The sequence below is a fragment of the Phlebotomus papatasi genome, chromosome 2 (assembly GCF_024763615.1).
Source record: "Phlebotomus papatasi isolate M1 chromosome 2, Ppap_2.1, whole genome shotgun sequence".
Classification (NCBI taxonomy): Eukaryota; Metazoa; Arthropoda; class Insecta; order Diptera; family Psychodidae; genus Phlebotomus; species Phlebotomus papatasi.
The window spans coordinates 94635145-94662800 of NC_077223.1; the positions used below are offsets into that span (position 1 = coordinate 94635145).

The 27656-nt window shown below is 33.1% G+C and overlaps 1 protein-coding gene across 1 annotated transcript in view; it reads right to left on the minus strand.

Annotated features, from left to right (window-relative positions):
• Positions 1-15947: 15947 nt before the first annotated feature.
• Positions 15948-27656, minus strand: part of LOC129802472 (roundabout homolog 2-like) — a 103962-nt gene continuing 92253 nt past the window's right edge. Inside the window, exon 14 of the mRNA XM_055848339.1 lies at positions 15948-17583. Coding sequence (XP_055704314.1) covers positions 16950-17583 — 634 coding nt within the window. The 3' untranslated portion in view covers positions 15948-16949. The remainder of the gene's footprint in view (positions 17584-27656) is intronic.

Genomic DNA, 27656 nt, shown 5'->3' on the forward strand with positions numbered 1-27656 from the left:
GTATTTCTCTTCTTCACTTTTGGGAATAAATATCCCCGGAACTTTTACATCAAGATCCACCACAGAGTATGTTGAAGATGTGGAAAGGGCCATGAAGATTGCAAAGGGAGTGGAGATTGGAAGTGAAATAGATTTCATTGGTATTCGTATATTTTCCCAAACCACCCCCCTGGCATTTTCTCAACATACACACACATTCACATAGAAAAATACTTTCCCCAAAAAGTTTATAGCATTGGGGGTTCCTAAATTACGCTATTGAGATGTTGATTTGTGTATTAAACATATGTTGCCTCTGTTTCGGGGGATAGATTTTCATTATAATGTGGTACGTGATTGGATATACATTTCCAATAATGATACAGAGCCAACCGATGTATTTTTTTTCCTCTTCACTTTCATCCCTCATCATTTTTTATTCGACTCTCATACAACTCCCCAACCCCCAAAGTCTCGTGACGATGAAAGTTTCACTTTGGTGTTTGTGTGTTTGTAATTTATTAAAAAGTTTGCATGTTTTTTTCTCTTTCACATTTTTTTTTATACCCAGCTGCCAAAACAGACACTTTCTCTCTTGCAGGGATCACTTAACAAAGTTCCTAGACAGACGTATTATGGTTTATGCATTATGTGATTCCTAAACTAACCATCATCTTTATTTGATTTTTGAAGTATCTGTTGAGGAAGACAATTAGCCTAAAATAATTGAAACTCGAAATACTTTAATGATTACGGACTATTACGCTAGCACAACATTCCATAGAGGATCTAGACCAAGTTTGTTCCCGGGATAGAGGTCCAACGGTAAGAGTAATCGACTTCCGGTCTTCGATGACCCCCCCACCACCCCATAAGTAGACATTATCTTGGACCAAAATCATGTTTTATTTTTGGTTTATCTCAAAATTGGTCAGATGTTTTTCAATGATTTTCGGATATGTATTAGAGGTAGTCCAGACAAATATTTCGTCCAAACATACCTATGACCGGAAACTTAGCCATTTTGAAATACTGAAGTTCAAAAATCAAAACTTTTAAAGGGCTCATATTTTGACTGATTTGGTTAAATGTGGATTTTGTGGAAAGATCTGTACTTTTTTATATCAATTAATTTTCTTATAAATTCCTTCTAACTGGTCAAGTAATCGTAATTGATTAATTTTTCTCGATTATCCCGTTTTATTTACATGTAAGTATGTTACTTTTAAATCAATTTTCTAGTTCTAAACTATTTTTCGATTTCAGAATGAATTTAATCGTTAATAAACGGATTTACACCCAAAAAATATCAGGGCCATGACATTTCCTATGTTTCCCATATGTTTCTAGCAAGCCAAAAAAACTTTGGAGTTTATACGGTGTTTTCTGTCATTGTGGAATGAATTAGTAAAAAATACAAATACAATCTAAAAGCCAATTTAATATGGAATGGGCAAGCGAAAACCCCAAATTAGCAACCCTACATACTTTCGGAGATATCTCTTGAAATGTGTACGAAAACAGGGAAAAATTTACACTAAAACCGGTCGCATTTTTCAGAGATAATGTCACCCCCCTGAAAAATATCTAAAAAAAAAAGATAATTCACGGATAACCTTATATCGTGAGTTCGAGCATTCCACAAAGCTAAGACGCCTTGCCATCTCTTTTAACGAAAGAGTAAAACATTTTTGGTAAGTAAATTAGTAAATTTGATAAGTAAATTGGTAAATTTAATGAGTAAAAAATTCATATTGGGACCGTGGATGCGAGTCATTTTGCACTGCGGGGTGACTTTGTATCCCTGACTTTCTTGAACTGTTCTTTGATTAAACTACTGATTGGACATAATAGAGCCGATCGATGAGTGCTCGGTTTACAGAAAAGCTTGCAAAAAACAGAGCTGCAACTCATCCCCATCTACGGTAAGTAAATTAGCAAATTTTGATAAGTAAAAACTTTAATTTTGTAAGCAAAAAAATCAATTTGGTGAGTAAAATACTTCATAAATGGTTAACCCTTTAAGGACGAGACGGTTCAAAATTGAGGGTCAGAAAAAAGCATTTTCTCTAACTTTGTAGAGCAAAATACAGCTTTAGAAGGCTGTAGGGAAAATTTCAATTTTGGGTCACGGGTGACCCAATCGTCCTTAAAGGATTAAATGGTTAAATGGGTAAAAAGGTTCATAACTCCTTCATTTTTCTTTTACCAATAATATTTCACTATTAACCAACCTTTTACTAATATACTGTTAATACGTACCAAGAAATACCACAAAATTTGTGAGATTTATAATCAGCATATAGGGGAAAGCACTCTCCCGTCGAACGTTCATGCCTTCGAATCATGTGAATTTTCTTTAAGTTATCATAAGAGACTTAAACATTTTTGTTAAATATTAATTAGCATATCATCAATTATCGATAATTACGTGAAAATCATGTGGAAATCTCTTAGGAAAAGTAAAAGAAATTCATATTATTCGAAGGAATGAACGCTCAAAGGGAGAGTACTTTCCCCTATACTTTCTAAAATATTTCAATTTCTGATGATACAACTTCTCGGAAAATCTAAAAAGTTCTCAAAATGGTCAAAGAATTCGTATTCAGCAGATCTTAATTATTCTGGCAATATACTTACTAATGCATGAACATCAAAAAGTAAATTCTCCAAAATTAAAATCTTCTATGAGACAAATATATAAAAAAAAACAGGTTGAAATTTCAAGAATGCTAGATTCAAGGGCAAACCGGTCCAGATAGCTGAATTTTCCCAAAATTTTTCAAATTTAAATTATGTTTTGAAGCTTTGAATGGTCTTAAACTTTCTTCAAATCCTTCTTCTGATTCTTTGGAATAAAAGGCATTTTTCAATGTTTTCACCCTTATTAACCAGATTCAATCAATAGTAAACCTTCAATTTTTATTTTGCTCAAATCATTTAATAAACAATTAGACACATAGGAGAAATGTACCAAATTTCGACCAGTTTGCAATTTCGGCGACTTATTTTATTCCTCAAATTTTCGTGATTTTCATACTCGTTTTTCTCATAGTCTTTTTCATACTAGTGAGAGAATAGAATGCAAAAAAAACAACAAATGTCGCTTCAACGAACGAAATAATATAAAAAAGACTTTGAAAGAAAATCAGAAGGGCAAGGAACTATGAGAATTAAAGTGGCCAAAATACTACTCAAAGCTATTTCTATATTTTTATTTATTTAAAATGTATTAAGACTGATTTTAGAGAGAACAAAGACGAAAAACTATCCACAAGTGTCCAAGGAAAACTCCTTAAAAATAAGTAACAAAAAATGTCAATTTATATTAAAAATATTACATTTCAAACTTAAGATTTGTATGCAACTATGCCGAAATTTTGTACAGTTACTATGCAGCTTTATGAAAGCTATTTATGATAGAAATTTAAAAGCTCTATTATTTTTGTTCTGGGATAGAAATTCGAAATATTATCAATTTAAAAGAATATATATACCATCTTATATTGTAATTTTATTTTAAGCCTAACAACTGTGTGTCAGGAAATTATAAATGAATTTGACCCAGCTTCAGTGTTCCTTAGGGGGAAGTAGGGCAACTTTGAAATTAATATTTTTCTTCTAAGTTTAAATGGAACTGAGCCATATCATAATGTAATTTAGCTTCTCGATCTGTTTATGCAGCTAAACTATATCACGATAGGGCTCAATTTTATTTAAAAATAAGTGAAAAATCCCAATTTCAAAGCTGCCCCACTTTCCCCTAATTATGCTATGCTCTTGATTTAAAATTATTTACGGTGAACTGCATGGAAAAATAAACACGATGTCTCATATTGCCCCTATATCTGTATCTTCTTCTGTTCACGTATCGCCTTATTCAACCCCAATATCTGTGAATTTTTCAATGCTTATCTAGGAAAAAGGGCCACCCTGAAAACGTTTCTGTGGAAATATTTCAAGGAATGATATTTTGTCCACAAGAATAAATTATATTTGTTCAATGAGATGGTAATTCCGCTTGGTCTCCAGATATTGCTTGTCAGAGGAAAGTGCAGGGGAAAAAAAAGTATATGAAAGAGGAATGAAGGATGGAGGGGGTCGAATGAATATTTTCATCCCTGCGTGATCCATTCGGCAAATATCTCTCCATGAGCGCACAAACAGGGTAATTTGATAATCCAGATGATAGCGCGGCTGGTCACAGGGTAATCTTGCTATAATAAATTTCTTCCAGTTGACACAGAAAATGAAAGGGGAAGCCGCTTGATTTCAGATTTGCATTAATTTTTCCGCACGGTTGATTTCATCCACCCGCACATAACACGCGCCATCCAAAGAAAAAAAAAAGCTCCCAAAGGACCCACAATTCCCCTAGTCCAAGGTGCCAAGACAACATATAGAGAAAGAATGGTAACAATGAATGATGTTCAGGGATACGTGAATCATGAGAAAGAAATAAAACGGATTTAAAATCGATTTTTGAAGTGTTTTGATGTGCCACCCCCATGACTCGCTCTTCTTTTTTTCACAACCATGTCTGGGGTTTTTAGCCCTAATCTCAGGTGTTGGCATGAACCGATTTTCCTCAATTCTCGGGTGAAGGTAGCTCAAATTTAGGGGAAGACTATAATTTAATGATCCGCGTTGAGTGCTAACACCAGTGAGAAATTTACGATACATTGAATTTAAATATTACCAGAATGCAATTTAGAAGAATCTATATGCATCCTTATTGGATCGAGTGTATCCAAGGAGAGTATGTAAGTACTCGTAATAGGATGACACCAGCTGGGATTCTCTGAGTATATGATACCATGTGCAATGTGCACAGTCAAGAACGAATTGAATGTGTTTCAGCGAATGCCCAAACGAAAGACCAAGTCAAAAGCATATACTATACTTCAGGAGTTTAGAAGAGCTTATATCGGTAGCCTATTTGTAATCATATATTCTTAAAAGCACAGGAGAGAGATTAGGCTTGAATTTTGATTGAAAAATGTGACGAATTTCCACTCTTCATCCATGTCTTTAAATAAGAACTCCTAATTAATCCATTATCCCATTTAATTTAGAAAGTTTTATTTCTTCTTATAGCTTCGTTTTTAAGTCGAAACCATAACCGTAAGATATCGGATCGGTTTTTAAAAGTAATAGAGTAAGGCTTTCAGAGGCTTCACACGCATACTTTGACTTCGAACACTTCATATCCCATATTTGTTTAATGCTATCTGACAATTTTTAATGAATCTGACTATCTGGGTTATTGTTTCTAGGAAATGTGTGACTTAAAACTAGTTACTAAAATATATTAGCATAGGTAGATCAGGTTCATTAAAAGGAATATGGGAAAATTGAAGTGCTTTGAAGTGTTCAAAGCCAGACTGTGTACGAAGCCTGAAAACCTTCCTAACAGGCAATAAACAAAAGTACTAAACCGTTTTTTTTTATTTTTGACACGCCGAACCTGAACCATTCTTACGGGTGCTCAAAGGCTTTAGACCTCTTATAGTTAAGTAACTGCCCTCAGTCTTCAATGAGTGAGAATCAGTTGCCGTGGACAGTTCACTCTCATGATGTGAAAAATCAGTAGCACCTTCAAGTTCTCCAATTTCTCTCTAAAAGTTTCTAATAACACTGTGCAACAGTGATTTTGTCCCTGGGTTCTCATGCTATTTTTTCTATTGCTAGGTTCAAATGATTTACGAAAACTCGAACTTTTTGGCAATTTTAGTCAAAAATATTTCGAAAACTAAGACTGTCCCTAACAATCTGTTTTGTGGGTTTGATAGAACATTATATTAGCAACATTTTTGCCCATGTGCAACTTTTCTCTCAGATTGGTTTTCAACATCGAAATTGAGGTTCAAACGAAAATCGAGCACTTAGCCAATTAGATAACATCTTTACTATTTCACACATTTTGACTTTTTCTTTTCAAATTTAGAAAGCCCGGGGTATTTCTTTAATTTTTTTTAAAAAACTGTAGAACTTTAGTCATCTTTACTGTTTTATAAAATGTGTTAAAAACTCAAACAATATCTTTAGCAACTATAGATTTCAGTCTTACTTCAATCTTAAAAAAATTTATTACAAAAAAGGCATATTTATTTCATATTGCATAATTTTAAATACTTCTTATTAAATTTATGTTTTATAAACAATAAGCATCTATTTTACGTTTTACGTAGCAGTTATTCATGGAAAACTCTGCATTAAAACCTTTTTTAGAATTCAATTTTTTATAATTCTTTGGAAGTTTTTCCTACAATTATTGGGTTTAACCTTATCATTACGTGATTTTCGTCGAAAAAAATGTAAAACTAGTCTTAAATAAAACTAAAAAAAACCCAAGACAACTATAGTTTCTTAACTTTTAAATGTTACTTTGTATATCACGTAAGTTAAAGCTTTACACAAATTTCCGAGTAATAAAATAACATCTTAGTAATTAAAATAGCATATAAAAATCACCACATTATCGATATTTCAGCATTAAATATTTTAATAAGGGCTTGTGTTGCCTAATCGGTAGGAAAAAATACTAACACCCGAAATTGTGAAGGTTTCCTCTAATTGGCTAAGTGCTCGATTTTTATTTGAACCTCAATTTCGAGGTTAAAAATCAATCTAAGAGAAAAGTTGTATACGGATGAAAATGCAGCTAATAAAATTCTGTATTAAACCCATGAATCAGATTGTTAGGGCCAGTCGTAGTTTTCGAGATATTTTTGATTAAAGTTGCTAAAAGGTCAGATTTTTCCATGTGTTCTGACATATCTGAGACTAGAAATTCGTATTTTAGGAAAATTCGGATATCTTAAACTTATTATCAGATTCATATGTACACTAGATACCAAGGGATGGAATACAATACCAACTTTATGGAGTGCTCAATTTCAAACATTAGACACTATTCTTCAAAGTATTTACTCATTATTTTTCTATATTAATTAAATTTTTTAGTAGTTTAACTCATAAGAAAAAGAATTATATTCAAAAATTGAATCATTTTGTATTTTTTTCTTCAACGAATTTTTTTATCGACTTACCTTTAAGACTGATTTGACCCAATTTTTAAATAACCTAATCTGAAAGTGAATCGACTTCAGACTTCAGGCATTCAAAGTCCTTTCAAATTACACTGAAATTAGTCCATTTTTTGATAAACTACACGCTCTTTAGTTTCATTTTCAGATTTTGACATAAAAACTGTTATAGGGGAGACTGGGGCAAAATTTATCAAAACGAAAATTTCGATATTCACTACCCAAGAAGCAAAATAGCTGCCTTAATAGAACCAAGTATTAAACAAGTTTTTAGTGCACTTTTAAAAGACTTAAAGTGAGAATTTTCTGTAGAAATTCCTATAGGAGCTCTTAAGATCCTTAACAGTGCGCCACTTATAGTAATCTCAATGACGCGACCAAGAGCGTTATAAGCAAATAAAAAGATTTTGGGTTCTATAGTGCCTTACTTAAGAAATTCTACAACACTATATTAAGAAAAAATTGTTTCTTGGGTAATTTCTAAAATAAAAGAGACTGAGGCTTGAAATTTTTATTATAGATAGCCTTCATGAACCTTCTTAAACTTACAAAGTTTCAAGGGATTCGAGGAAAGATTATGTAAAATAAAAAATAATGAAATTTTGAACCCTATTTTTGGAATATTTGGCTTACAGAAAATATCAATACTAATTAGCCCAATTTAAGCACATTTCTCGTTAAGATAGAGAAAAATTATCTTCGACAAAGTTGTAGAGAAATAAATTTCCTATAAAAATATGTCTATTTGGTATTTTTAACGTTTGCGAGAGTAAAACGTCGCAAATTATCCGAAGACTGACAAAATTTGCCCCAGCAATTTTGAGAATCTCCACAAAATCGATTTTTGGAAAATGATTCGAAAATCACATTTCTTTCGAATCTATAAGAATATGCTCATTATAAAACGTTTAAGTTTTCTCAGAGCTCGTGAAAGAATAAAATATGCGTTTTGACAAGTCTTGCCCTAGTTTCCCCTATTGATAGAGATAAAATATCGGCTTAAGGAATTTGTAAAATATATCAAAGAGTTTGAATATAATATGTAATATTACAAATGTATTTTTCCCATTTTTCCTGATGTCTGAAGAATTTGAAAATCTCCCACTGGAAAATTTTATATAATAAAATTTTCAAAAATTATCCAAAAAGCATACAAAATATTTCTTAAATATTTTTGTCAATCGAAATAACAAAACTTCAATTTCTCACAATCAAACTCCCCAAAATGTTAAATGAGTATTTTTCTAAGACTTTAAGTATGTCGAAAACTATTTTAATTTCTTTTATGTGTTTTGATTGATAGTCATAATAAATGTAATTGACTTGTGAGATACATTGTCATATTGAAAAAATTGACATTTTTCTTACCTTGCCTTCCAGTATCACAACTTACCTATGTGATGTTTGATCCTTCGATATACCTCAAGTATTGTTTGATAGGTCCTAGTGCTTAATTCAATCAGACATCGTGAGAGCATAATTCATCACCAACTGCGCCATTGTCAGTGAGAGGACCCCAAAAAAGTCCATAAGATCCACAATTTGTCAAGAAAAGATCCCAGCTGTGACAAGAAAATTTGTTTCATTCTTGTTCCATCGCCATCACCTTTGACGGCACCATGAATGCCACATCGAAGGGGGGACGACGGGTCTTCTTTCAGTTCCCATTCTAAGAAGAAAATTTTCATATATATTCCAATTCGATCCAACTGTGTGTCTTTTTTTCCTCATTTTCTCCACCCATCCTTGGTCGTTTGAACGCCCCGAAATTGCCTCTCCCGCGGGGAACGGCAAAGTGCAGTAATGAAAATTTATTAAAATTCATTGAAGATAGCAAGAGCGATAAAAAAAAGAGTTTTTGGGGGTATTAATCAAATGGGGTTCGACAATGGCGCGCCGGAATTGTGAATTGTAGGGTGGTGAATGGGATATAACGGATGGAATTGGTGATGGTGAGACTTTTGGGGCTATATCATTAGTATGCACAAAGAGTCGTCGGTTTGGATATTGCTCCCATAGCACAAAATCCTTATAAACATTCGTGTAATATATCCTCGATCTTGTTTACCCCTTTCACTGCCGCCCAAGTCCCATGCAAGCGCCTGCGGATGATTGTCTTTAGTTGTTTAGTGGTGGAGAGCACAAATATTTTTGGCGGTAGGTCTTTGGGGATGATGGTGGGTGGTAAGAGAAATTCACGTTCTTCTTCTGCTATTTAATATTTATTCGATATGAGTTGGACGGTTAAATTACAAATTTCTATATATTCTTCTTTTTTTCTCATCCTTTTCTTTCCCAGTTTCACACTTCCAGCTATTTTTCATATTTTCCACTTTCTTTCTATTTATTTTTTTTTATTTTCTTTTTTCTTCATATCAAATGACACACGTACTGCTTTATTATTATAACTATTTTATTAGTATTTATATTTCTGAGAAAATGGCACATTTTTATAGAGATTTGTTGTGTATTTTATAACATGGATTTTCACGATATTTCCTTTTCTTTCCTCATAATGCCAATGAACTTCATACACAACACAGATCTGTGGCAGAAATTGTGAGTCACAAAATAATTGTAGTGTTGGCAAACAACTGACGCAAAAAAACATTTCAAATTTTTATTAGTATTTAAATCTTAAGGAAGAATTATGATGAATTAAGAAAATATATCGATCCCTCAGAATATAATCCGAACAACTCGATTTTTTGCAAAATTCGTTTTTTTTTTGCTTTTCGGGTACTACTTGACACCCTTTACCTTCCCCGTGAATATTATACCGAAAAGTTAATTATTCCCAAAGTTATATGGGTTCCAAATTTTAAAAATCCTATGATCAGCATGTAAAATCTCAGCTTTAAATTGCTCTCCTGAAAAGTTGGCCATTCGCGAGTTGTTCTGTTTATATTCTGAGGGATCGATATGGGTTATGTCAGGGAAACACATTAGCACTGAACTTCTGTCATAACATTAATTATGTTGGAGTATTAGGGGAAGGTGCCCATGATTGATACCATTGGAAGCTTCGTAATGACTAAATTTTCTATGTTTTACAATATATATATGACTCATGGCAACCATATTTTAAAAACTATGGGAGAGTGACCAGTTTAAAAAATATATTGCGGAGTCACGTTTATTGAAAAATATAGGAAAAATTTAGTCATTACGAAGCTTCCAATAATGATATCAAGCATGGGCACTTTCCCCTACGGCCTGAATTGATATTTCAGATGTAATAACTTTATAAAAAAAACAAAAAATATCTTCAATCTAATTTCTTTCTTAGTTATAATGCATTCAATTTTTAGTATTGCGGTTCGATAACTCACATCCACAATCTAAAAAAAATGATATAGAGCGCCTTCATTGAAAACTAAACTATATTTGTTGTAGATAAAAATGTTTTAGACAACATCACTATTAATAATGATTGATTTTGTCAATATATTTTCTAAAAAGAATATACCAATGTTTTAAATTTTCCTCTAATATTAAAATATGTATGGTTGAGTTAAAAGCAAAGCAATACTTTCTTTATTAACTTTCCCAATTATTTGTTTCTTGCAAGAAGTATTTAGAATTCTTATTAAACACCGCCCAAAATTAATTTTTGGTCAAGCATTCCTTCCAATTTATGAACGATTAGTGAAGTTAATATTTTGTGAGAATTTTACGAACTTTAGTTCAATGTTAATTGTATTTATGTACAGAGAAATCGTCAATCAGAGCAAATGACACTCAAATCATGCAGTTTTTTCTCAGTGGAAATAGGAAAAATTCCTGCCTCCACCCAGAATCGAACTGGAGACCTCTCGTTAACTATCTCGTAAACCTATCTCTACTGAGAAAAAATTGGATGATTTGAGTGTCATTTGCTCTGATTGACGATTTCTCTGTACGTTAATATTTTGTTTTCTATTCTTATTAAGAAACCATTGTGGATTTCTTGAAGCTAAATTTAAAATTTCCATTTTAGCACGAACTTACAACGGTCTTGCACATTTATAAGAGAACCCACGCCCTGTAAAAAATAAGCAATCAACTCGAAGTGCGGTATTCTTCTGATACGTGATTTGTGAAATAATTTATTCGAATAATAAATATGAGTACAGCTATCTATGTAGGGAAAATCCGTGTCGGGCAAAATCTCGAACGAAAGAAACCCGAACACCAAAACCCAAAAACCGAAAAGCCAAAATCCGAACGCCTAAATCCCGAACAGCCAAAATACCGAAAAGCCAAAATATCGATAGCCAAAATTCCGAATGGGTTAAAATCCCGAATAGGTCAAAATCCTGAAAAACCAAAAGCCCGAAAAGCCTGATCGCTTTGGCTTTTTGGAATTATGTTTTTTAGGATTTTGGCTTCCGAGAATTTGTCTTTCGCGATTCTGGCTTACGGGATTTTGAATTTTCGGAATTTTAGCTTTTCGGGATTTTGGCTTTCGGAATTTTGGCATTTCGGGATTTTGACCAGAACCCAAAATCTCAGGAAAAATGTAATTCACAAAAATAATTATAAAATTTACTATGGCATTATTAGGACATAAGACTGGTTCATAATGCTTTAGGTCTGATTATAAAAATTGCTCGAATAGCCTACAGAAAAACTGAAGCCTAAATCAATTAATAAATATATAACTAACTTACCATATACAACGGCTTTAAGAAAAAAAACACCTTCATGTATTTCTATAAGGATATGAACTGTCTCTAGATACGGAGGGCTATAATGCTTTCAGGACAGGAGTTTTTGTGATTTCATGTCCTTAAAGGATTACACCCCTTGACGCATCCGTAGAAAGTTCATCTCCTTAATTCATTTTACACTACAAGTGTGAGTTACCTTTTCCTCTTGTGTTTGACCTTTCAATTAAAAATTAAGGGAGGGTGGGGAGTTTTGCGCAGTTAAACTTTCTTCAAGACTCAAAATTTTGGGATAATAATAAATTTATTATCCTGAAAATGTGTATTTTCGAAAATTATGCATGTCTGAACTGCCCCAGCCTCCCCTATAGAGATATATGGATCAAATAAGCTCCGTAATTCCGTCGTGGTTTCACTTACAGTGTTTGTCTCCAATTAGAAACTTTCCCTTGTCTCCATTTGGATTAATATGTTTCCAATAGAAGCATTTTACGCTCGCGTATTTTTCTTGTATTTAAGAAATTTTCATATTATATCTAAAGAATTTTCACTAAACAGTAACATTCTAGAAGAGTCAAGGAGCAAATTTATATAATTCTCTTCAGAAAAAAATATCTACTTAATGTTTTGAATCTTCTGTTAAAGTTAAAGCGTCTGGAAATGGTTTTGAATTAGAACATTTACCCTAGTTAATATTAAGTGAATCCCTTTGCTTAGAGAATTAAGTGTCTCACTAATGTTTGCACCAGACTGTAATGACGTTCTGAATTTTCTTTCAGATATATGAAGGTTCATTGGACTGTGAGTTCTTTTTCGCACAATTAATATGAAGCATCTCTAAATCATAATTTTTTGTGTCATCTTATAAAGTCGTGTTCTTGTGTATAAAAGTAATTATATGAAATTTTCTTATTTTCACAACAATTTTCTTATCTCTTGCTTTTTTTTCTGGGAAATACGTAGGAATTACTTTCATTTAAGAGGTAGCTGTTTATACAAGAGTTCCATTCTTTCTCACGTGGAATTGATTGCCAACAGGAAGAAGCACAAAAAGTGATTAAATTTCAAGTGTGACAATTATATCAAGAGTGAAAAAGTTATCTAAAAAGCAATTCAAAAAAAAACAGGAAGAAGTGGGATGCGAGTAGGACTCCTCCAACAATCCTGTCAATTAATTTAGCTAATGGAACTTCACAGAGTTCACCATGGCTATTTTCAAGTGTTTTTCCGTGGGGAAGCATTTTCATATTTGCTCGAGGTTCTCGACGTTTGTGCACTTGAAAATCTAAAAAAGAATTCTGCTAAAAAGCCAAAAAGGGGATACAACACACAAAGTACAGTGTCGAGTGTCTCCAGATCCTTTTTGCTGTTTGTGGGGAATTCAACTGCTGGAGGGTATATTGAGGTATAAATAAAATACGAAAAAGGACTCTTAATTTATCTCATTTTGAAATTGTGGTGTGGGTGTTAAATAATTAAATTATTAGTACTTTCAGTCTTATTTATCTAGCCATTTTCACCCATACTTCCTCCTGCGCCCAGCATCGTTTGTGCCCCATCGATTTTTATAACCATCCGTTCTTGGCACGCAAATATTTGGCGACAAACTCCGCTGGAATCTCTTCACCCTTATTCCTTAGCTCACTCTTGATGGTTCTTTCCTGCGGCTCGTAATTTTTTTTTATTAATAAAAATTAGTTGCCTCAATTAATATTCTGTCCACGGGAATGATTATTTATAATTAGAATTACAATACTTTTGGGTTATATTTCTTTTTTTTCCTTCAACTTCATTTCAAGTGTTAATTACTTTTTTTGTAAGAGAGCAGAGTAGAGTATATACAAGCTTAATATCTAGTTCGACAATCTCAATATATGCATTTTACACTTATTTTCAAATGATTATGCTTCACCTAATTATCATTTTTTACAGCTTAAAAACAATTGAGCCACATTCTTTCATAACAATATCTCGCGCATTGTGTGCAAGAAATCAATCGCTAACACAAATTGTACTAAATATAAATCTAATATTTAAAAAAGAAACACTCACTACTGAAAATCCTACGTGAAACTGATCAAATGTAACTCTTATAAAAGTATAAAACTGTAAGACTCCTTGATAACTTTCAATTAATACATTCGTAATGATATTAAGTGTGATGGCACAACTTCTCACAGAGGAATTAGGCCTTTAAGCAAAAAAGATTCCTTGCATTCTTATATTTCTCACTGGGATGAGGTTACGAACACTTTTAGGTGTAACGAACACTATACGACTTAAAGTGCTGTACACACTTACGACTGAAGCTGAGAGACGGTTTAACGTAATTATGATTAAAATAATGATTCGATTACATTTCCATTAGTTTCTGACTAAGCAGTCTCTGGACTTAAACCAAAAAAACGGTTTAGTTAGTGGGAAACCGATGGAAATTTAATCTAATCATTATCTTGATTGTAATTACGTCAAGTGGTCTCTCGGCTTAAGTCGTAAGTGTGTCCAGCGCATAACCCATTAAGTACACCAGGAAAAAATGTAAAAAAAAGATTAAACTAAATATCCTCTAGGTTTTCATCGTAATAAACGGGGAATTATTTCGAATAGCTTGAGAAAACAATCACCTTGAGTGAAATATCGGACACCGCAACTAATTTTATTAATATTGTGGATTTGTCTTCAGATATTTATAGAATTTGTTTTCTGAATTTTTATTCCTTTTAGAATATACAAAAAGCAAAATATTGTTGCGGGGAAAAGGACACGCACCCCTCCTGGGGAGTCCTACGATGGTTTGAACGGGGGATCATCGTACCTCAGGAGTAATTTGAAATTCTCGTATACGTCAGGCGAGGTACACATACACCAGTGAATGACAATGACGCAATTAACTGACGTACTTCACTCTAGTCAAGAGATTTAAGCCTGTCGCAAAAAATCCATTTGGTGATAAACTTGCAGCTGATAGTGCAAAATAAACATCAAGGAAGTCTTCCTCGGAGCTCTCTCACCAGTAAGCACCAGAGAATTCATCTTGGGGCGTCTAATAACTGTTATTTACAGTCATAGGCTATCATCCAGAGTCTCCGTGCCGAAGATCTATTGTGGTACGAGTGGCAAGTGACGTGTTTGCGCGACCTTCGCGCCAAGTACCCTCCACTGTTGGAAGTGAGAAGTTGGGAAAGACACTACAGCGAAGCCAGCTACCGTTCCGGCCCACCGGCTCGATCCTCCGGCAGGATCGCCGTCGCCATCGACCCACTACAACTGAGGTGCGCGTAACCATCTCTGGACGCAGACCTACCGTTAGTCAGCGGCAAACCAAACGTGGTTGCCGGACTAGTCGTCAGATGCAGTCGCGCCGGTTACGGCAGCAAGGAAACCTACCCTTGAGGGCACAAATACAACCCCAAGACGTGCTGCTGAGAAGCACCATCGATCTCCCCTAGGACTGAGAGGCTCCTATTGGAAGGCAGTGACTAGGACAGTGACAAGAGGAAGTGAATAAAGTGTTCTAAAGAAACCCTCATTAAAATTTAAATCGTTTTTTAAATCGTCTTTTAATCGTCTTTAAATCGTCTTTTAAATCGTTCCCGCCATATTCATTCCCTGGCCAAGTCCGGAACAATATGTTCAGTTTTGATTGTATGTAATCTGAATTAAAATTTATTTATTTTTTGAAATCCAAAAGGAAAATAATTTTACGAAAAATGTGATAGAATTTCATGTTGTTTGTAATCCCGTTTGACTAATTGTAAAATACTTTTTTCAATGTTTTTATTAAATAATGTTGTTTAATTAAAATATTTCAAATTAAATTAAAACTGATTACACTTTTTCGAAAAAAATTGTCTTGTTGTTTACAAATGTGGTTATGTTTGTAATATCGTACACTTGTTCTCTTTTCACAAAATTTCAGAAACATTTTATTTTGCGATTTCCAAATTGTACTAGGCCAATGGAACAATATAGCATCCCGTCTACTCAGTAGCGTATCTTGAGGGGAGTGGGATGTGAAGCCACACAGGGCCAGAGTGCCAGCCTAAATGGAAACACTGAGTATCCCGCAAATCTATCTAGGTACTCCTCTGAGTCTTCTGAAGAGATGCTATGAAAAAAAAGAGTCTTCGAAGATTTCCAAAAGTACAAGGACTACAAGAATCTGCTGTATGATATTTCTTAAAAAGCGTACGATATTACAGTTTCTGTCTAATATAAGGTGTCCGATATATTACCCAATGCAAAATATGTATTTTTATTCATTTTGCTGTTTTTTGTATTAAAAATATGTGTACAAACAGCTAAAAATAAAAACGAAAAATCGTATTAAAATTATACAGTTGGTGCTTATAAGCAAACTGTCCGAAATATTGCCCCATTCCATTAGGTCTTACCTGTGTACGACTTTTAGCTTTTTAAATTCTCTGAGTTATTATTTTTAAATTTAAAACTATCTCGATCATTTCTTCAGTGGACAAGCATCCCTATAATGCCTATAAATTTCTGTAAGTCTTGTCTTCTGAAGTCGAATATCTGATTAAAACATCGCAGTGTTTGGTGGTACCCCGTGTTTGGTGGTGCCCCAGTTTCCCCTATGTGTCAAATTTGATATATGTTTCATTACAAAAAAAATATTAAATATTAAATACACACAAAATTCAAAAAATTATGAAATACAAATATAGTCAAGAGATCACACAAAAATATTGGTTTCTTGCACACACTACGCGACCATCCTTACCGTAGATTTCAGGTATTTTTTTTTAATAGTATAGGAGAAGAGTCTTATTTTCTCTCAAACATACAAAATTGGGCGTATTTTTGAAAGTGGAAAAGAGGCTAAAATAATTTTCCAAGTCAGAGGTCAGATGGAAGCAATTGCAGGGTAAAGTTCAACTTTTCTCTTTACCAAAGTCTTTAGCCCACACCCACCTTGACTCTTCATCCCTGGCTGGGCAGAAAAGCAAATATATCCAGCACATTATCAGTCCATTAAGATGAAAAAGTTTTCTGGTGTCTCTCCATTCCAGAACTTTCACGAAAATTTTCTGTATGGATGGGTATTTTAGGAACCGTATTCACTACACTCATAAATCGTACAATTTGTATCATTACATCTTGGAATTTGCCAACATTACATTCTCTCTCTCACTCGCACTTCTATGATAATTAAATACACTGCTCAAATGTGTATTTAATGAGTATTATGTACAATATTTTTTTGGATGGAGGCAGAAGGAAATGGGAATGGGGAGTGCTTTAAGGATTTTCTCTACACATTGTCCGTTCGGCCGAAACTACTCAAATAGTTCTGCGAACTATTCTTATCACTTGTGGTCGCCTGAATGAAGTGGTGAGCCATGGTAGTGGCCGTATTTGCACCACTCCCAATGACAGTGGTATCCAGGGCAGATGGGGATGGTGTCCATGATCCATCGGCCACTTTGCCATTCCTGCCGTCGCCACTTTGGCTGAGCTTCATCAGCCGATTGCGGCGCATAGTGCCCAACATGGGCGTCTGAGGCACGGCGGTGGACGTGGATGGTCGGCTGAGATTGTTTATGAGATTCATCCGATTCTCAGTGATGTTCATAATCAGTCTGTTGTGACTGCCATGGTGGGCAGAATTGCGCTGTAGTACATTGGCATGGTGATTAAGAGCAGCATTCTTGGCCGCGTCCACACCATAAGGCAGCCCATCGTTGATGCCATAATGGCAACTCGTGGGCGCCGAATAGATGGAATTGCTCTTAGCATCTATTCTATTCTGATGGTAAATGTTTGTTGTGCCAATCAACGATGTGGTCGCATATGCACCACAGCTATCGTAGAGCGGCGACTTTGGGTGCTTGAACGACGACACTCCGGCTACTTCCGCATAGTCCGGCATATTGAGAGGTGTGAGCCTGCGAGCAAAATTATCCAGTGGCATGAGGATTGGAGGTGGGAATGCAAAATAACCACACAACAACAGACCACAGTGTCTGGTATAAACCCCAATATAGCTAAAACAATTAAAACAAATCGCCAGTTGACTCGTAAAAGGGATTGGTCTTATCAGCACAGTTGCACTTCTCTTCCCTTTATTGCTCGAACGAAAATAGAGAGCAATATGTATATAAACCATCGATTTTGAGTTATTGATTTCAACCCCTCATTCACAAAGGAATCATATTTTGATAGAATATTAGAGTTCCAAAGGACATAGAGCAAAGAAGCAGTAAAAAATTAAAATTGATCACTACAATTAAATTTTTGTCTGTAAAACCCTAAATTTCTCTTGAGTAAAGATTTTCACAGTTTTAAATTTTTAAATTAAATACAGAGAAGTGGGGTACCTTTGAATTGAAGAACTTTTGCAATAGGAATTTTCTTGAACTCCACGGAGAGCAGTATAATCCCTCGATTTTGAGTTATTTCGTCCTTACGAAAATACTATTGAATCGTTCCTAATAACGATTTTTCAAGTTCAAAGGTTAAAAAGACTCTACACTGAGAGAAATTCGAAAAAGTTAAAATAACATTCGGGAAATGTTTATTTTACCCTGCAGTATTGATCCAAAATCGGTGTAAATATTACCATTTTAGGTGTGTTAGGGATTAAAGGTATCCTTTTTCATGTTAATTTTATCCTTAATAAGGTGTAAAATTAACATTAAAAAAATCTTGATATATTTTTACACCTAAAAAGTGTTAAAGTTCTGATGAAAAAATGTTAATCGCACCCTCTTTTTTCTCAGTGTAGAGAATGCATTTATTAACCAAATGAGATCATATTTGATGTCGTTGGTACACTGAGAAAGAAAAGGGAGTGCGATTAACTTTTTTTCCTCGTAACTTTAACACTTTTTAGGTGTAAAAGTATATAAACATTTTTCAATGTTAATTTTACACCTTTTTGAGTGTAAAATTAACACGAAAAAGAGTAACTTTAACCCCTAATACACCTGAAAAGCATAAGATTTACACCGATTTCGGATCAATGATGCAGCGTAAAATTAACACTTCCCGAATGTTATTTTAACATGAAGGAATATCCAACAAGTGTTAACCACTTCTAAGGGGTTCTGAACCGGTAATGAACTGATTCATAATCGATAAGTAATTTTTATCTGAAAATCAATTGAATTACTCGTAAGCCATTCTGGGCGTTCTATTGATTAATTGATTAATTTTATGAATCGGTTTTAAGCGGTAAACAGTAACTGTTGCGAAAGTATTTTTGAGGTATAGCATTTAAATCACGAGAACGAGGATTTCTCAAAGTCTAGGATGCTTTGCCACCACTTTTTTCTTAATTTTAAACGGAACTGGATCTAATCATAATAAAATTTAGCTCAATTAACGTACTGTGAAGGTAAATTAAATTAAGAAAAGCTCAGTTCTATTTAAAAATAGAAAAAATAGGCATATTTCCAAGGTGCTCTAATGCAAAGGACCGTACTTTAGCTTATGACCCAGATTCGATTTGTTACTGACTGAAGTTAATTTTTTACTGCTTATTTATTCAGTGCCAATTTTCTATAAGCCTCCGGACTTTAATAATCCAGAAATTGACATTTAGTTAAAATTGTATTTTTATGGAAGATTCTTAAAATAAAACAGGTGAAGTTAAGGGGTTACGTTGATCAAGAAGCCTAAAAATGCCAGCATATTTTCTTTAATTTTTTTTTAACATAAATATTACAAATAACAACAAAAAAGATCAGATAAGTGATTCCTCAAGACTCAGCCTGAAAAAAAACGTCGAATGCCATCTACAGTGATCTATGCAGATCACTTGGAATGGAGTTAAAGAAAAATACCGATTTAAAGTTATCTGACTAAAATAAATTCATTTTGTACTGAAAAATATGTCGTTCTACTCTGTGTAGTTTATTTAAAAAATTTAAAAAAAAGTTAAAATGTGAATTTTAGAACCAAAAAGGATTTCAAAAAATTTATTTTCTCACCTAGCGCCTAAGCTAAAAGAGATAATAAAGAATGGATGGTATTTTCGACTTTATTGAATCATAAATATCCTAGAAAACATTGTTTTAGAACTTTTTTTCGCATATTAAAGAAAACACTGTTAGAAGGTTAAACACAAAAAGTATAGTGTTTAAACTATATCTTCTGAAATTTTATTTAAAAATATTGAAAATTCAGTCATTTGGGCGTGATTTTTCGAGACCTTTTTTTTTTTGAAGAAACCTACTTTGCGATAGTCACGATTACTCAGAGTAGATTCATCTGAGGTAAAAAAAATGTATGACAGAAGATGAGATTATCTCGTATATTTGAATGAAAATAAAAACATTCTCTGCGCATTTTTCACTACGTTTCGTCTTATAAAATATATTGTAATTAAAAACATAAAAAAGCTCTGTTCAAATACGGGTTTAACTTTTCTGCTGATAGAAAATACTTCGTTTTCTGACTTCACGTGAATCTATTTAAAGTAATCGTGATGACTATCACAAGGTAAGTTTTTCATAAAAGATCCCTGAAAGTCAGGTTACAACGGCTGAATTTTTAAATTTACTTAAATAAAAATTTAAAAAAATATTATGCTTTTTTCATAATATATACGTAACCCCTTAACGTATGTATAATAATGCTGGTAGAACATAGACTGAGAAATAAAAGAAGTGGTCGAAATTACAAGCTGGTCGAAATTTGGTACAGTTGCCCTATTTTTACTAAATTCGTTCATATGTTTATCACTTCTGTGCTAGTTTCTCTCACGAAACATCTTAAGAGATTCTGATTCTTTAAAATTTACTCTTCTAAGTAAAAAATTAAATGTATGAAACACATTTTTCATGTATTACGAAGTCTTTACGTCCGCCTGGTTCATTCCTAAAATACATTATCAGAATTATACCGGAAATATTGCAAAATTAAATTTCCTGTGCGCAAAAGCGAAGTTTGAAATGTTAAAAATTGAATTATATGCATTGCAAATATCCCACAGAATAATTATATTAAAAAATATATTAAAATTATTCAGTGTCAATGAACTATATTAAATAGATAATAGCAATTATGAATAATAAATTCAATCGAACGCTGCAAATAATTATTATAAGCACTTATTTCCATTAATAAGCAAAACTTTCAGTCTTTGTTTAAAAACCCAATACTACAATTTACTCCACAGACTTTGTGGTTTCAAAACTCCTCAAATTAGTTTGTTGGCCATAATTCACTTTACGCAAAGTAATAAATATTCCCTTTTTTCAAATTTATCGCTTCTTTTTTACTGAAGACGATTCCGGAAGTAATGGGGACAATTCATAAATTTCCCTAATTATTCACAGGACTCATCGAGCAAAAAAAATGTAAATTGAGATAAAAGAACAAACAGAGGGTTGTGACTTCGAGTATTTTGGGAAATAAAAGAAATTTATGCTATACTGTATCGTTTACGAAATTAGAAATTGAAGAAGCATTAATGACTGAAATATGATTATGACTGCTGGAGTTTATTGCTAATCGATACAAGAATATATTAATAGGGCATTCATGTTGCTAAGCATGCAATCGAAAACAGAGTTTAGGTTATTTAGCAGCTTAATATAATTGGAATGGAAGGTTTAATACCCCAGAACCTTTGTGAAATGCTAATTAGCATGAATTGTATATAACTCAAATGCGAAAATACTTGAATTGAAATGTACTACAGTATATATTAAACGCCATTAACATCAGGAAACCCTAATTTTTGCGGTTTCTACATTACTTCTTTTCCGGGTTTGTGGAAAATTATATTCTTGTCTGAAGAAAGACCAGCGTGTAATTTAATAATTAATACCAAAAAATTATGGCTTGATCTTTTTTCTGATTGACTGGAGCTTTAAACTTTAAAGCATACAGGGCAATCACAACTCTGACCAATCAAAAAAAGCAATTGTATCACAAAGTGAGCACAGTTATCTGAAAAAAAAACAACGTTTTCAATCTTTTATTGCGAAATGGTTCAGCGGGTTCAGCAAAAATATGCTGACCTATCAGCAATCCTCGAGCAAAAAGTGCTATCTAAATATGTGAAAATGGTACTGTCTCGCGAGTGTCGTTTGAATGTTAGCAGTATTCAGATGAAAATACACATACTTTCATCTGTACAGAAAACCGGTAAGAATTTGGTGTTCGCTGTGCATTGACAGTTGTTGGAGTTGAAAAAATTCGAAGATAGGTTTCGAAATCGAAAAAATACATTTTTACTTATCGCTTCATATTCAGCTGAATTGAAATCGGTTAGAATTTGGTGTTCCCTGTGTATTGAGAGTCGCTGCAGTTTAAAAATTAGAAGTTCGGTTTCGAAAGCCAAAAAATACATTTTTACTTACCGTTTCATTCGTATGGTGGCCGAAGCAATTTCGAAGTGTCAAGACAACAAGTCTAAGTTCATTATAATTCACCTTATATTTAATCACTGAGTAATACTTTTTTCTGCTTTTTGTGGAAAATTTCATAAATGATTTTCGCCATTTTGTGCGAATGTTAGTTTGAAAATTGGACACAGAGTTTGAGTTCTTCGAACATCAACGACATTTTGTGCTAATAAAATTCTATTTACCTTTTATCCAAGACACTATTGGAGAAACAAACTCCAGTTGGGAATGGAAAGAATCTTGACTTAAAAGTCAATACCCAATAAACATTTCTGGTCAAAAACTGGGCAAAATGTCGAAAAACGTGGTCAAGAAATGGGCGAAAACTGGACACACACGGGGCAGATTGTCGAAAATGGGGAATAATCTGTCGACATACGGTCGACATCGCTGTCGACAATATTTCGAAATTTTTCCCCAAAATATTTTCCAATATCTGTCCAGTCCACAAAAGTCAAAATAAATTCCACAGCGAGTTGCCAGCTGTGAAAAATATATTCCACATACAAAATGGATATTTTATCTCTGGCACCACGTCTAATGATAAATAATTCCATCTTCCAAAATGAATGGAAATTATGATTTCTTTATCGCAGGAAATCAATGATTTTTATATTTATATAGAAAGTGCGGCAGTGCTTTTCAGATAGAGAATTATGTGAGGAACCATATAGTTTCATGCCTCACACGAACAATATATATTTCTCTGAAAAAAATAATTAAAAAAATGGAATTATTTTTATTATTTTTGCAGTTCCATCCAAAAAAATCTATATTTTTTGTTTAGTCATAAAAATTACGAAATAGAATTTTAGAGCAAGCAGAAGACGAGAAATATGAGTTTGAATATTCCTCTTAATTTCATTTACTTGAAATATCGCCATTTGCAGAAAAAAATACGGAATGTGTATTTTTCTACGCGGTATAATAATAATGTATAGTGTAGGTAAATTATGTAAAAAAAGGCTAATATTTTAACAATATTTTATGAAATTATACGGTGCGATTTTGTGTAAAAGTACCTGAGTGGAATAAAATAATAATAATAATAATAATAACAATATTTTAGCTTTATGGATTAAAACAAAAAAAAACTTATTTCAGCGTAGTTTTCATTATTTTTATGTAAATTTCTCTTATAGCAATTATCTTCATTAATATTTATTGAGTATTTTTCACAATATTTTTCCTTATATAACTATGTAAAATAGTTTCTAATAACTGACGGACATAACTTTGAGTCCAAAAAATTTTACCCAAATTGACGAAGTTATAATAATAATATGAAATCATACAAACGTAATTTTTCCAAAAGGACTCGTAAAATCTAAACTGAATGCAGTAAGACGAAACGGAGTTTTTAAGTCTATAAATGTCCTGTATACCCGCACGATAGGTTAAAACGGATATTGTTAACTAGCAAAAGTCTAAAATATGCGCGATATAAGACAAAGCAGGATCTATTAATGCAGAATGTTCTGCAATTACAGACTAAGTTGGGAGTTTGGTTCCATAAACGCACGGTATACCAAGGAGATAGGGCAAAACGATAATTTTTAATATTACAAACGTGAAGAATATCCGTGATGTAGGACAAAACGGAAATTTGCAGTCCATTAACGCTCGAATACCAGCGAGGTAGGACTTAAGATTTTTTTTTACTAGAAAGCAACTAAAATATGTGCGATATGAAACGATATGGGGACCTTGAGTCCATGAGCACCCGGATTACCAACAATATAAAACAAAACGAGAATTTTTAACATTGAAAACTTGTAGAGTACTCGCGATATAGAATAAAACGGAAATTTTCACTTTAATAACACTTGGAATACCCAGCGACATATAGTGCAACAAGAATTTTTAACTGGAAAACGTCTAGAATACCCATGATACAGAACAAATAAAGAACTATTAGCTAATTTCTACTCGAACATATTGCATTTCATCACCAAATTTTTGAAATGGTTTAATGCAGAAAAGGAGTGCGTGTTTTATAAGAAAATTTCTTCTTTTTATACAGAAGCTGTGAATATTTTACACACACTAATTAGCGTTATCTCGACATATGGACTAAAATACTGGGTTCTATCTCACAGGTATTTTAAAAATATTTACAGATTAGCAGTATCTATTTTGTCCTATATAGCACGTTTTCTGCAAGTTTACAGGTTAGTAATCTTTGTTTTGTTTTTTATCGCTGATATTGTGGAATAACAGTCCTCGTTTCGTATCTTATTTCGAGTCTTCTATATGTTTTCAGGCTAAAAAACACTATTCTACTTTATCTCGCCGATGAAACGAACATTTACGGACTAATATTATCCGATTTCTTCTATATCGAAAGTGTTTTCTGCTTTTACGAATTAATAATACCTCTTTTGTTTTATCGCACTGTCATTCGGGGCATTTATGGACAGAAAGAAAGTCTCCGATTTGACTTATATCGCTGGTTTACTTTAATAGTAGTCCTTGTTTGTATACATTTTTCTGCTCACACTCCTAATTTTGTCCTATTTCGCTGGTATTTTGAACGTTTACGGACTAACAGTCTCCATTATGGTCAATCTCACTGTTATTCTAGACGCTTTCTAGCTAATAATTCTCGTTTTATCCCATATCTAGCTTTATTTATGGACTTTTATTGACTAGCAGATCTTATTTTGTCTTGCATCGTAAGCATTCTAAACGTTTACCGTGCAGCAATCCCCGTTTTGCCTTATTTAGTGATTATTAAGGGGTCTTACAGAAATTCTGTAGATTTGCTAACTAACCACGCCGCTTTGTTTTATCTCACGAGGAATGTGAATTTTACCAGCGCTTTTTCCAACAATAATTATAGTTATTATGAACAAATAAATTTAGGTAAAACTTATGTTATAATAGTAATGTTTATATCATATATTTTCTGATAAAAAAATATTATTCTTATTAAAAGATGTTATGAAAACAAATTCATGAGTTAGTGGACTATATTTATTTCAATCATTGGATTCACGAGTGGCGAACTGCAAGGACTTGAATAAATTATAGCGGCTCTACATTTTAACTCATTTCTTTAATTTCATTTATCCACAAACCTCAAACTATTGCACGAGTTTACAACCTGTAATTTAATTAATGGTGTTTATCCTATCGCCATATTGAATTTCTCTTAATTTTCTCTCAGCCTACCAAGTAATAAAACTCTTTATCCTGACTCAGGACTTAACTTGATCGTCTCCCAAGTAGATCAGTCAAAACTATATAATAAATATTGTTAAATTAAATGGGATATTAACATGAGAAAATATCCTTTTTTAATTTATTGAATGCAGAGAAGAGCCATTATGCTTTTTGTTCCTAACAATGAGCTCCATCAGTTATACGAGAAATAATTACTTAAGCTCTTTGTATTTCTTTACGTTTATCTTAATAATTATAAATACGAGAGAAAAGAGTGGTGATATTTTGGACATTTTTTATGAGAGAATGACCGAAAGTAATTGAGACACAGAGTTCGCCATCCTATTTTATAATTATAAAACAATTAGACTTGTGTATACCTGGATTTAAAATAAATCAGAAGCTCTATTTTTGGTTTATGTTTTATATTATGTTAATCTATCTGAAAGTTTGAACCTTTTAGTACATTTCGAGTTAATTATATTGTTTCTATTTTTATTTAGTGTGACCCATAGACTCCAATAATGAAAACAAAATAAACTGAAATTAGGCACCATTTATTCTAATGGATTCATCTGGAGTATTGGAGTAAAAAAAAGTTTTATATAATAAAAGTGCTAGAAGAGGGAAAGCTTTGTGTGAACAATGTAATGTAGATATTCAAACAAGATTTTTTTAACTAAGAAAACCCTTTAAAATAAATTAGTGGTCAATAATACAAAAACCATTTATACATGCTTTCGGAATCCCGGTGTTACACGAATTAGTTTAATAATTAATTATTTACTAAATTACAGAGCGGATGTAATAAATCGTAACGTAATTATTACGCGTAATTAATACCAACTCGTGCAGATTCCTTCAGTTTGTCTCACTAATTCTTTTGTTTTGTGAAAAGTGCCTCAAATATGTGTCCGGAAATTGATTTCTTGCTCTCCATAACCCCGTGCAACATTATCATCTACTCTCACATGCTCTACGCAACGGAAGAGTGTCCAGATAGAGTCTTTGCATTTCACATACACTTCCGTAGCTTTGGTTGTGGCGATGGACTCCTTCAATCAAAATGTGTCCAGAAAAGATCCTCTGCTTTACACATCTTACAACTCCACCAAATGCCCTGACATGGTTCTCTGGTCAGAAATATATAAAAAGATCCTCCTCGGTCATCGCGTCAACGTTATCCTGCCAGGTATCCTGAAATGCCACTTCAAACGAGTGTCTAGCTATTTTTTGCATCTGGTTTTTGCATTTTCTTCTACTTTCACCTAAAAAGATCATACTTCCGCTGGAACAGCAAAAGAAAAACTCCTATTATCTGCCTAGACTGAAGAGTGTAAGTAAAAAATTACTATTTTTTATAATTCTTTTTATTTACAATTTCTTTAATACATCTTTCAGATGCGTTCATTCCAAGAGTACCCGAGCCCAAGGCTTACCCGGCTTATCACATACACTTCTTTGGGGATTTGGCATAGAGTCCGGGAATCTTCCGGTAGATAGTGTAGATTCAGTTTAGCCAGAGAACAAACAACACGGCATTTGTGGCACTATGGACGATGGAGTTATCATTTGCCAAATTGCACATTTTCTCACAGAACACAGGCACAGATTTCCTGTGATCTTCCTAATCTTCCAACCGTTTTGCAAACATAGTGCCATTCATTACATCGGAATTTATTAAATCTGTAAAAGAAAAAAAATTAGAAATAAAGATTAGAAAGAAAGAGATAAAGAAAAATTATGGTCAAAATAATACTTCACCTGCTTGTAAGATATTATCCACTTCCTGGGTCTCCTTAAATGTGCAAATATTAACTCATACACAAGTTTAAATACTTTACGGTGTCAACTAAACAAGGCCCTGCTTAAATCAATATTTTCTTTCAATAAAAACACTATTTTTTTACAATCAAAACGCAATATGAATGTTTGCACCAAGCAACTGAACAGAAAAACGAAGAAGAAGAAGAATGCAACGAACATGGTAAGAATGTTGTCCAATTTTTGTCGAAAAAATTTCGAAAGATTCTTTCGAGATTTTTTCGAAAGAAAAATTTCGAAAATCTGTCCAATTTCTGTCCAATTGGGACAAAAGTGGACAGAAATTTTTCCAATCGATTGGAAAATTTTCTGCCCAGAATCTGTCGACGCTGTGTCGACTAAAATTGGACAGATTTCCAATTAGAAAGAAAATGTTGATTGGGTAGCTCATCATTTGTCCTAAATGTCTTTGATATTCAATTCAATTCAATTTACAGAAATATTTCAAGAATACAAACAGAATTTCGAATTTCCTTGCTAAAAATTCTCGCAGTTATAAAAATTGATGAAATACTACTGTAAGAAGCTGTCAAAGAATTTACTCAGTGATTATGAAGGGTTCTACTAAGGGTACAAAAATATTACAAGCCTCACTGCTTTGAATTTTCCCAGAA